Raw genomic sequence first — 10,934 nt, forward strand, 5'->3', positions numbered from 1 at the left:
AAAAAAAATCAGCCGGGCGTGGCGGCGTGCGCCTGTAGTCCGAGCTACTGGGGAGGCTGAGGCAACAGAATGGCGTGAACCCGGGACACGGAGCTTGCAGTGAGCCCAGATTAGGCCACTGTACTCCAGCCTGAGCGACAGAACGAGACTCCGTCTCAAAAAAAAAAAAAAAAAAAAAAAAGGCAGAGCTCTGGGTGCTGGGGGGAAGAGGAACCAAAAGGGCCCTCCTTGGATTAAAAGGGGATAACCAGCGGCTGAGTGACACCTGGCTCAGGAGGACACCCTTCCCCTTGCAACGTGCCACAAGTACCCGGTTCGGGTCCAAGGTTCGCCACTTGCTCGCCGGAGCTTTGAGCGGGTGAGTTCATTTCCCTCAGCCAGGGTCTCCTCTCCAGTCCGAGGTTGGAGAGAGGCTAAGAGATCCTAAGCTTGGATTCCCTAGGGTTCTCCCACCTTGTCCGCACCCTGGATACCCCGAGAAAGACGACGACCTGTCTGGCAAGTACCAAAAGCTGGAAGAGAAAAAGAAAGTCTAACTCGGGCCCTTCGGAAACTGATCGAGGGCACTTTTCTGGGGCACGTCGGGAAAAGTAGTCTTTTACGCTACAAAGAAATAACTTCCGGGTCAAAATATGGGAGTGGGCGTAGCCCTAAGTCTCTTCCTCCAGTGGGCGTTGAATTTCCCCGCTACCCTAAACTTACAGTTTTCTGGGTTCCGGTTGTTGACCGGCACCATTCCCCTTTTTGCTTCATTTCTGCCTGTGCGCATGCGCCAAACTCTCGTCTGCCTATTGGCGAATTTCAGATTTCTTTGAAAAGACTACATTTCCCAGAAGGCCACGCGAGTGGGCGGGGAAATGTCCCCGGAGGAGGGGCGCGGCGTTCGCAGCGGACACTGAGCCTGTGACCTCTTTCTTTCTTTTATTTAACACAAAACTGACGTGTCCGCATTCACGGCCCCACGGCCAGGCCGGACTCGGTGCAGACAGGTCAGCTCGGCCTGGCCCTTTGGAAGGCGAGGCCAGGCTGCACTGAGAGAATGAGTGAGCCCCTCCCCTGCCCCCTCTTCTGGAGTTTGGAACTGTCAAGTTCCAGCTCCAACCCCCTTTCCCAGGTTCAAGACCCCTGTGCTGCCCACCCCGCGGGCCCGGCTGCGCTCGGAGGCCGGGCCTGGCCTGCCTGGCCCGTGAGGATCTGCACCAGCAGGTCGGTGGCCAGCATGGGCGTGGGCTCCTCGAAGCCGATGGTCAGCAGCTGCTGGTAGTCCCCAAGCGGCTGCGGGCACAAAATCCTGGGGTGGGGGGGCCAGGGATAGACAGGCCTGGACTTGAGTGCCCCCTGCCCCTCGGGAGTCTCTCCCTTTAAGTGAGATGCGTCAGCTGAAAGAGGCTTTGTTTCAGCTGCCGGTGGGAAAAACCCTCGGGGGAAACTTGTTTCCTTGTTGATCAGAAACTTAGTAATGGCTCCTAGAGGCTGAGTAACTGGTCCTGACCTGTCCAATCGCATTGCTAGCTGTGTGTGCTTGGGCAGGTAACAACTTCTCTGAGCACCCTGTTTTCTTTGTTAAATGGGGCCAATAGCATAGATCTCGATGGGTTGTTACTGGGGTCTGCATGAAGTGCTTTTCAGGGCACAATAAAATACTATCATTACTAAGGGAAGCAGTGTTTGGGAAGGTGGATTATCTTTGGTGGGGTTCTGCCTCCCCATCTAGCGCTTGGTCTAGCGCCCAAGCCCACGTTGCTATTGCCCTAGCTCCTACCATGAATAAAGGTCATCCTCGGCTGGTCCTAGGGGCACCCATCGGCCGATGGACCACAGCTTCTGGATCTGCGGGCACGAATTGGCTGGACTCTGGCCTGTGTCTTCCCAAGTATCTCGATAGCACAGGAAGTAGCTGGGAGGGGAGGGAGCTGTAATTAGAAGTGATCAATTTCCTAGCTTCTTCTGTTGAGGGCTTTAATTTTGGAGGTGAAGTGGGAACTCGTCAGAAGTTGCCCTGAAGTTCTCAGGTAGGAATGTGACTCTAAGGCCTTTTCTCCCTGCCAGCCTCCTTTTAAGATGAGAACTTTTATTTTGGTGGGAGGGTGGGTTTTAAGAAAATAGAGGTAGCCTTTCAAAAGCCTTTAGTTTCCTGGTTCACTTTTTTTAAAAAGACAGATTATTGCTCCCACTCAGGGTGGAGTGCAGTGGCACAATCACAGCTCACTGTAGCCTTGAACTCCTGGGCTCAAGTGATCCTCCTGCCTGAGCCTCCCAAGTAGCTGGGACTACAGACGCCAGCCATCACGCCTGGCGAATTTGTTGTTGAGACAGGGTCTTGCCATCTTGCCCAGGTGATCTCAAACTCTTGGGCTCAAGTGATCCTCCTGCCTCAGCCTCCCAAAGTGTTAGGATTACAGGCGTGAACCATGGCACCGGGCCCTGGCTCACTTTTCACTTTGCTGGTGACAGTTTGGAGGGCCATACTGGCATTCATCATAAAAAGGGGAGGACTTTGATTTGGGTAAGAGGACTTACTAATCCACAAGGGAATCTTGTCCCCGACCAGGGGCCTCTGGGGTGGCTTCCAGGTGCCAGCGCATCTTCTTATAGAGGTAGCGGGGAAAGCGGCTGGCAGTGTAGGCGGTTGGAGCACAGTATCTGAAGATGGAGATCTCATGGGACAGGCTGATGGAGAACCTCCCACAAAAGAAACAGGAGATGCTGGCAGGACATGAGAGAATGGAGGGGTGAAGCTGGGCCTTGGACTCCTTCATCCCCCCCATCTGAATCTCCTACCATTTTACCTGAGGGGGTTTGTCTCCTCCAGGTCCACGAACCCAAAGGAAGCATACATGAGGACCAGCTGTTCCAGGCGCAGGGTCAGCTGTTGGGAGATCTCTAACAGCTGCATACAGGATGGATACAGTGAGATCAGCTGGCCTGAGAGGAGTGGGCCTCCCCCTCCACCATCCCCGCAGGCTCGGAGCTGCGAGAAGAAAGGGGCGTGGGGTCTAAGAAACCTCCACACACCCCCTTTCGGACCAGCTCCTGCAGGGGTCCATAGATGTGGGGTACGCTTCTCGCGGCTGCCTCCAGGTACAGGAAGTAGGGCTCACACATCTGTAAGAAGGTGGGCATGGCCTTGGCCAGCTGCTCCTTCTGTACTTGGTCTCTGCTGAAGGAAGAAGGGGGCCTTTGCCTGCAATCCCTCACAATCCCTCCCCACCCCCCCCACCCCCGTTTTCCCCCATTCTACTCAACCCCAACCTGTATCCCTGGCTTTGACCCCTGTTAGAAAAGCCCCCAGTTTCAGGTCTTTTCTGAACATCTTTCTGGTTCACCTGCATCAAACCCATTTGGAACACTTGTTAAAAGTGCTGACACCTGAGTCTCACATCGCCACTTAGGACCCAGAGCTTCCTTAAGGGGCTGGGCGCAGTGGCTCACTCCTGCAATCCCAGAGGTTTGGGAGGCTGGGGCTGGAGGATTGCTTGAGGCCAGGAGTTCCAGACAAGCCTGGGCAATGTAGCAAGACCCCGTCTCTACACAAAAAATAATTAGCTGGGCATGGTGGCACCTATAGTCCCAGTTACTCAGGAGGTGGAAGTGGGAAGATTGCTTGAGACCAGGAGTTTGAGGCTGCAGTGAGCTATGACTGCCCCACTGCACTCCAGCTTGGGCGATAGGGCAAGACCCTGTCTCATTAGAAAACCAGCTTTATGAGAATCCCTTGAACCTGGGAGGTGGAGGTTGCAGTGAGCTGAGTTCGCCCCCACTGCACTCCAGCCTTGGTGACAGAGCGAGACTCCATCTCAAAAAAACACAAAACAAAACAAAAAAAACCCAACCTTGGCTGGGTGCGGTGGCTCACGCCTGTAATGCCAGCACTTTGGGAGGCCGAGGCGGGTGGATCACAAGGTCAGGAGTTCAAGACCAGCCTGGCCAAGATGGTGAAACCCCGAATCTACTAAAAAAAAAAAAAAAAAAAAATTAGCCGGGCAACACGTGTTGGCGGGTGCTTGTAATCCCAGCTACTCGGGAGGCTGAGCAGAGAATTGCTTCAATCCGGGCGACGGAGGTTGCAGTGAGCCGAGATTGCACCACTGCACTCCAGCATGGGCAACAGAGCGAGACTCCGTCTCAAAAACAAGCAAAATCCAACCCAGCCTCCTAGGAGATACCAATGGACACTGAAATTGGAGAGTCACAAGGAAACCTGGTGTGTGAATCACATGATCCTTTGGAGTCTCAAACTGATGTCCTACAGGCCAAGTTTGGCTCAGGTGGGTCTTGTTTAGTCGGCACAGGGTTCAAAATCTAAGACAGCACTTAAAAACTGGGAGAAAAAGTCCTAGAGACTTGACAACCCCAGGCCCACACTGCCAGGACAGTAATAGCAGCAGTGCCCTACCCTCAATTCTACAGTCCTCCTCACTCTCTTAAACTGGATTCTGATATGCTAGCTTCTTCCACTGCCTCCCTCTGGCTCCTAGCGCTTGTCATTTTGCAACCCTGGCATGTGTCACCCATCCTGTCGCCTCCCCTCCAAGTCTCCTTACCCATGGGGACCTGGGACCCTGTCCAGCATCACCTGTAGAGCAAGTAGCTCTGGAAATCATCCGCCTTCTTGAGTAGGTAGCGCAGCTGTTGGGTGATGGGGCTGAACAAAATGTCCAGGGATAGGCGGGGAGGTGCTGGCCCGGGCCCGGGGACCAGAGGTTCGGGGGAAGGCGTGGAGGCCGGGGCCTCAGCCAACTGCCCCTCGGCATCTTCAGGGTCCGGCTCAGGTGGGTTCCCAGGCCTGCTAGGGGGTGTCGACCAGGAGGGGTCTCCGCAGGGCGGCGTCCCAGGTTCCAAGGCATCTGGAGGCGGTGTTTCTCCAGGGTCTAGGGGGAGCGACCCCTCGAACCACTGCTCCGTAGCCATGGTAGGACCAGAGGCGGGGGGGGGGTGGGGGGACCTGAGCTCTTTAAGCTTCTGCTGCTGCTGACGTTGGCCGCGGGTTCGACCCCGCCCCGGGAGCTTCCGACTGGCCCCTGCCTTGACCTCTCCACCGGAGCCACGCTGCCGCGCCGGGGGCGGGGGCGTTCGCCTCTTTTGAATTTCAACACGCGGGAGGGGCGCGCCGCTCCAGTCCGCGCGCCCGCGGCCCCCTACCCCTGCACACGCGCCGCACGCGCTCCGGGAACCTGGCGGTGGGGAGGAGGGACCTGCCTAGGGAGGTGACCTCTGGCCGTGTCCTGGGGGTGTGGCTAGGGCCGGGACCTTTATCTCTCGAGGTGGATTCCTAGAGTGGAGGGGTCTCCAAACGTGTCTCCAACACCTCAACCCGGCACAGGTATATGGAATGAGGCTGCCCAGGCCCCAGCCCCTCACTCCCAGAACCCTGGTTTTTTTTTGTTAAAAATTTTTTTTTAAAATTTAAAATTTTTAGAGATGGGGACCTATGTTGCCCAGACTGGTTTCAAACTCCTGGACTCAAGCGATCCTCCTGTCTCGGCCTCCTGAAGTGCCCAGCGTGTTTTTTTTTAAAAAAACAAAAAACAAACAAAAAATCTCTAATGGAGTTGAGAAACTGCCTTAGAACTTAGTAGGGACTTTGGATGTAGTAGCTCTGACGACTACTACTAACAATAAAATAAATAAATCTGAAAAAACCTTCAGGCTGGTCTTGGTGGCTCATGTCTGTAATTCTGACACGTTAGGAGGCTGAGACGGGAGAACTGCTTGAAGCCAGGAATTCAAGACCAGCCTAAGCAACATAGCAGGACCCTGTCTATACAAAAAATAAAATGTTCGTTGGGTGTTGTCTGAGGCATGAGAATCACTTGTACCCAAAAGTTCGAGGCTGTCACCAGTTATGATTGCACCACTGCACTCTAGGCTGGGTGACAGAGCAAGACTCTGTCTTGAAACAAACAAAATCTTCACTTGGAAATCTTCTCCTCTCATGATCTCATCTGATGGCCCAGAAGGAATTTTCTGTTGTTTTAATGAAGAAGACCATGAGGTCTGGAGAGCCTACTATGGTCCTAGAACAGATTCCTGCCCCCAATATTTGTAGCAGATTATTTGCAGTAGACAAAGGCTGACAGGTTTATAGTTTTTAATGTACGTTATGTCAAATACTCTATATTTAAAGACTCGGAGTGAAGAACTCGGACAGGTGTCAGATGCCACCCTGTGTGATCCCGAGCACACAGTATCTCTGTGCCGGGCCAGCTGCCTCTTCTGTAAGGTGGGATTTTATGAGTTGTCTTATGGGGACTTGGGGAGGACAGTTGAGAAAATGCTTATAAACCCAAGGACTTAACTGCCAACCATTCAACAATATTTGAGGCCAGGCATGGTGGCTCAAATCCCAGGCAGGAAGAGAGAATCGCTTGCAGCTGGGAGTTTGAGGCTAACCTGGCCAACAAAGTGAGACCCTCATCTCCACAAAAAAAATTTTTTTCTTGAGACAGTCTGTCGCCCAGGCTGGAGTGCAGCGCATGATCTCGGCTCACTGCACGCTCCACCTCCCAGGTGTAAACAATTCTCTGCCTCAGCTTCCTGAGTAGCTGCGATTACAGGCACCCACCACCATGCCCAGCTAAGTTTTTTTTTAGTTTTTGTATTTTTAGTAGAGACAGGGTTTCACCATCTTGGCCAGGCTGATCTTGAACTCCTGACGTCGTGATCCACCTGCCTCGGCCTCCCAAAGTGCTGCAATTACAGGTGTGAGCCACCACGCCCGGACAAAAATTTTTAAAAATTAGCTGGCCATAGCAGAGTGCATCTGTAGTTCCAGCTACTCCGGAGGCTGAGGTGGGAGGATCACTTGAGCCCAGGAGTTTGAGGCTACAGTGAGCTATGATAGCACCACTGCACTCCAGCCTGGGTGATAGAATGAAACCATCTCTAAAAGGAAAACAAAAATTCAGCACCTGCTCTGTGCCTAGCTCAGTTCTGGGACATGGGGAGATTACAGAGGAAAAAAAACCCAAAGATTCCCACCTTTCTGCAGCAATGATTGTTATAGGCAGCTATGATTCATTGTTTCCGTTTTTCTCTCTCTCCAAATGATTCTGTCCTAACCAGAGGCTCTTTAATGCCCTCTCCCCGCCCCATTCATAAAACGGACTCCGTGGTTCTTTTTTTTCCCCCTTTTCCTTTTTTTAAAATTTTATTTAAAAAACCTTCGGTGCAATATTAAAAAGCAATACAGCCAGCTCGAGCGACAATCAACACAAAGAAAAGAGGCAGGAGAGGAAAGGCCCGAGGAACCCCAACCCAGCTAGTCCCCTAGGGGCTGGAAGCCAGGGGCAGACTGAGAAGGGGGGCATGGGTGGTAGGGGAGGGAGGAAAGACCACCCACCAAAATAAACAGGCAGATCCAAACATTTATACAGGAAACATCTGGCTGAACGGAAGAGGATCTTGGGGAGATGAGAAGCCCCCCACATTTCATTTTTTTTTTTTTCCTAAAATGTCTTGGGCTGGGTGGGGAGGGTCAGCCACCTGGGGTTTAAGGAGCAATTCCCTCCCCACACCGACGTGCTGAGGGGCAGATGTGTAAGAGAGAGAGAGAGACACAAGGGGCAGAGATGAGGACAAGAGGGTGCCCTCCTCCCTGGAATCTGTTATGAGGGCTGAGGGTGTCCCCGTCCAGCTCCTGGACTCTGGGGGGTCTTGGGTGAGATGGGGGCCGGAATGGGTTGGGGCAGGGGTGAGGCTGGGCGCTCAGCCTAAGAAGCCATCGGGGTCATCATCCTCAAAGTGGCCTTGCTGAAGCACCTTGATGTGGTGCTCGTAGATTTTCAGGGCTGGCCCGAGGCGGATGGACAGGCCGGTGAGCACATCTGTACGCTGCATAAGCAGCAAAGATTTGCCATCAATTTCCTGGGTGGGACAGGGACAAAGAGAGAGAGCGAGCCGGGGTTAGGGCACATCCCAGAGAGCCCCTCTTTGTCAGTGTGTAGTCCTGGGCTGGGAACTCACCTGTTCTTGGAAAGCTGTCGCCTGCTCCGGGAAGCCAGCCTCGGTAAAATATTCCACAACATCCATCACCGTCCATTCCACGGGATCAGACGGCTTCTCTTTGCGCCCGGGACTGCATCAAAACAGACGGGCACCAGTGAACACGGGTGTCCCTCTGGCTGTGCCACACACCTGGGCAGCACTCCCATGTCTCCAACACCCCAACTTACGGACAGCCAAAGGGGGTCCCGTCGGCCCCAGGTAGGGCTGGTTTGCCTGGGGGCAAAGGCACGGGGGACGGAGAGTCTGGCCCCGTGGCAACAGAAGCTGGGAAAGAAAAAAAAAACACCTGCCTTTGGCTTTGTTTTCGGGCTGAGTTCCTCCCCACCTAGCACTTTCCCCCACCCAGAGGAGTCCTTACCTGTTCCCCCCTCCTTGTTCATGCCTGTCATGGAGAACACCTGGCGGGTGCCGCTGCCCGGGGCTGGCCCCCGCCCTTCATCCTGGCCCTGGTGCGGTCCGCAGGGCGTCCACTCCTTGACCCTCTCCTTGGCACTCTGAGGTCCCCGCTCGCCGTTAAGCTGGTGGTGGTGGGCACCTGCAGGACGATCACTCTCGGGCACTTCAGAGCCCTCTGACACATCATCTTCATCATCTTCATCTTCATCATCATCATCTTCCTCCTCTTTTTCAAGCACTCGCTCTTCTCCACCTCTCTGGGACCGAGGAGAGACGCATGCAAGATTAATAGCTGTTCTAATCCCTGACCCTGCCTGTAGCATACGGGCGGTGGTGAGGAGGGCCCGATTCCACCTTTAAGAACAATACGGACTAACTTTTACGCATTCACTCCGTGCCAGGCTCTGTGTTAACTAAAGCCCTCGACAACGGAATCTCACTAAACTCGCTCAACAACCCCAAGGGGTCGCTACTGTTATTAAGCCGCGTTTACAGCGGAGGAAACTGAGGCTCCGGGAGATTCAAGCACTTGCCAAGGTCACCACGCACCCAGCCCGCAGGAAACGCGCGTAAAGCCCCAGTCACCCGCCACCCAGTTCCTCCCGGGACTCGCACCCCCGCCACCAACTTCGCCCGCACCTGCCCACCGCGCGGCGCCCCCGCTCCCCGGCGCGCTCACCTTGCTCCGAGACTGGCGGGCGCTGGCGGCCGGCGGCGCTCGTCCGGGCCTGTCCCCGCGGGGCAGCGCAAGCGCTCCGAGACGGGTGCGCTCCAGGCGGCCTCGCGCCGCCGCCTCCTCTTCCAGCAGCCCCTGCACGCGGCCGCGGGTTAGGCGACCGCCGGCGCCGCCGCTGCCCCCGAGGTAGCGCACGACTTCCCGCAGGCTCACGGGCCGCGCTGCGCCGCCGGCCCGCGCCGCGCCCCCCTCAGGCGGCGGCTGTGGCTGCGGCGGCGGCGGCTGCTGCTGCTGTGGCGGCGCCGGCGGCTGTGGCGGCGGCGGCAGCGGCGGCTCCCGGGCGGCGACGGCGGGCGGGGGGGCGCGGCGCGGGCCGGCCGGGGGCGCCACCGCCGGGGGAGCGGCTGGCGCAGGCGGCGGCGCGGCCAGGGGCGCGGCCCGCTGCGCGCGGGGGCCCGGCTGCGCGGGGCCGGGCGAGGGGGGCGCTGTGGCGGCGGCGGCGGCGGCCGCGCGGGGCGCCCGGGCCGGGGCGGCGGCGGCGACGGGCGCGGGCGGTGGCGGCGGGGCGGGCGTGGGCGGCGGCGCGGCGGCGGCGGCGGGGGCCCCGCGGGGGGCGCGCGGCGGGGCCGGCGGGGTGGCTCCGCGCCGGGGCGGCTGGACGCGCGCCGCGTTGCGGTACGAGATGCTCCCCTTGTAGCTGACCCGGAGCACGGCGCGCTGCTGGATCAGTTTCTCGAGCTCGGCGCGCGTGCGCTCCGGCTCCGGGCCGTGCCGCCGCCGCACCATCCGGCAGATGCGCTCCAGGTCCGGCCGCGCCTTGCGCGAGCGCAGCGAGTCGATGGTGTCCAGGATCCACTCTTGGTAGTGCGGGGAAGCGGCGGACGACGAGGCGGCGGCCGCCGTGGTGGCGGCCGCCGCCGTCTCCGGCGGGGGTAGGGCCGGGGGCCCCGCCATGCCTCCCGCCCGGCCCGGCTGCACCGTGCGCGCTGCCTCCCTCCCAGCGCGGCGCCCCCCTCCCCGGCTCCCCTCCCTCCGCCGCTGCCCGCCTCCTCCGCCTCCCCCCCCGGGGGGCGCAGCGCCTCGGCGGAGCGGCGGCGGCGCTGCTGTTTCTTTGCAAAAAAAAAAAAAAAAAAAAAAAGAGCGAGAGAGAGAGAGGAAAAAACAGTGAGAGAGAAAGAAAAGAGAGAAAAAAATATGCACACACTCACTCACTCGCACGCACGCACACACAGACCCGCTTCTGCTGGGCGCGCGCGGGGCCGGGGATGCGAGGGGGAGGAGGGGAGCGCGGCGCGGCCGGCCCCTCCCCGCCGCCGCCGCCGCCGCACGCGCGCCCTGCGCCCGGGACACTCCGGCCCCCCTTCCTTCCCTCCCTCCCTCCTCCCCGCCGCCCGCCTTCCTCCCTCCCACCCCCACGCGCCCGCTTTTAAGGTGGAGCCCGGGCCCCCCGCCCGCCCCCTTTACCCTGCGCTCTCGCTCACTCCGGCTCGCTCCGGCCCCCCCTTACAACTCCCGCGCGCTTTTTAAGGAGGCGCCGCGGAGTTGGCGCCGGGGCGGGGGCGGGGGAAAGCGGCGGGCGGGGGAGGGGGAGGGGAGTGCCGGGGGGAGGGGAGAGGGGGCGGGCAGGGCGGGCGGGCGGCGCTCGGCCGCCCTCCAGCCATTGGGCGCGGGACCCAGACGTCCCCGGCGCCCAGCCCCCCTCTCCACGCCTCCCCGGCGCGCTCCGCTCTCCGGACCGCACTTACCGGGAACTCGCCGCCCGCGGGCCGGGGCTGCCGCGCTCGCAGGGTGCTGCGGGGACCCTCTTGCTGCCGCCGCCCCCGCGTCCCTCAGGCGCGCCTGGCCCGGCGCTAAG

General features: G+C 58.5%; 2 protein-coding genes across 3 annotated transcripts; both read right to left on the bottom strand.

The window, feature by feature from the left end:
• Positions 1 to 911: 911 nt before the first annotated feature.
• C19H19orf67 (chromosome 19 C19orf67 homolog) lies at positions 912 to 5,242 on the bottom strand. 2 transcript variants are annotated; one of them, XM_015123114.3, is made up of 6 exons: positions 4,577 to 5,242; positions 3,016 to 3,160; positions 2,790 to 2,890; positions 2,521 to 2,706; positions 1,763 to 1,897; positions 912 to 1,291 (listed from the first exon to the last, which is right to left on the bottom strand). In XM_015123114.3, exons 1-6 carry the CDS (start codon positions 4,909 to 4,911, stop codon positions 1,117 to 1,119), a joined length of 1,077 nt encoding a protein of 358 aa, XP_014978600.1. In that variant the 5' UTR covers positions 4,912 to 5,242; the 3' UTR covers positions 912 to 1,116. The 2 variants fall into 2 exon arrangements, with proteins under 2 accessions (XP_014978600.1, XP_077834023.1); XM_077977897.1 differs by having other exon boundaries at positions 912 to 1,321; positions 2,521 to 2,643; positions 4,577 to 5,049.
• A 2,107-nt stretch (positions 5,243 to 7,349) lies between these two features.
• Positions 7,350 to 10,357, bottom strand: SAMD1 (sterile alpha motif domain containing 1). The gene is made up of 5 exons (XM_015123118.3): positions 9,083 to 10,357; positions 8,366 to 8,660; positions 8,175 to 8,271; positions 7,966 to 8,077; positions 7,350 to 7,866 (listed from the first exon to the last, which is right to left on the bottom strand). Exons 1-5 carry the CDS (start codon positions 10,031 to 10,033, stop codon positions 7,708 to 7,710), a joined length of 1,614 nt encoding a protein of 537 aa, XP_014978604.3. The 5' UTR covers positions 10,034 to 10,357; the 3' UTR covers positions 7,350 to 7,707.
• Between the last annotated feature and the right edge of the window lie 577 nt (positions 10,358 to 10,934).

This window comes from Macaca mulatta, chromosome 19 (genome assembly GCF_049350105.2).
Source record: "Macaca mulatta isolate MMU2019108-1 chromosome 19, T2T-MMU8v2.0, whole genome shotgun sequence".
In the NCBI taxonomy this organism is placed as follows: Eukaryota; Metazoa; Chordata; class Mammalia; order Primates; family Cercopithecidae; genus Macaca; species Macaca mulatta.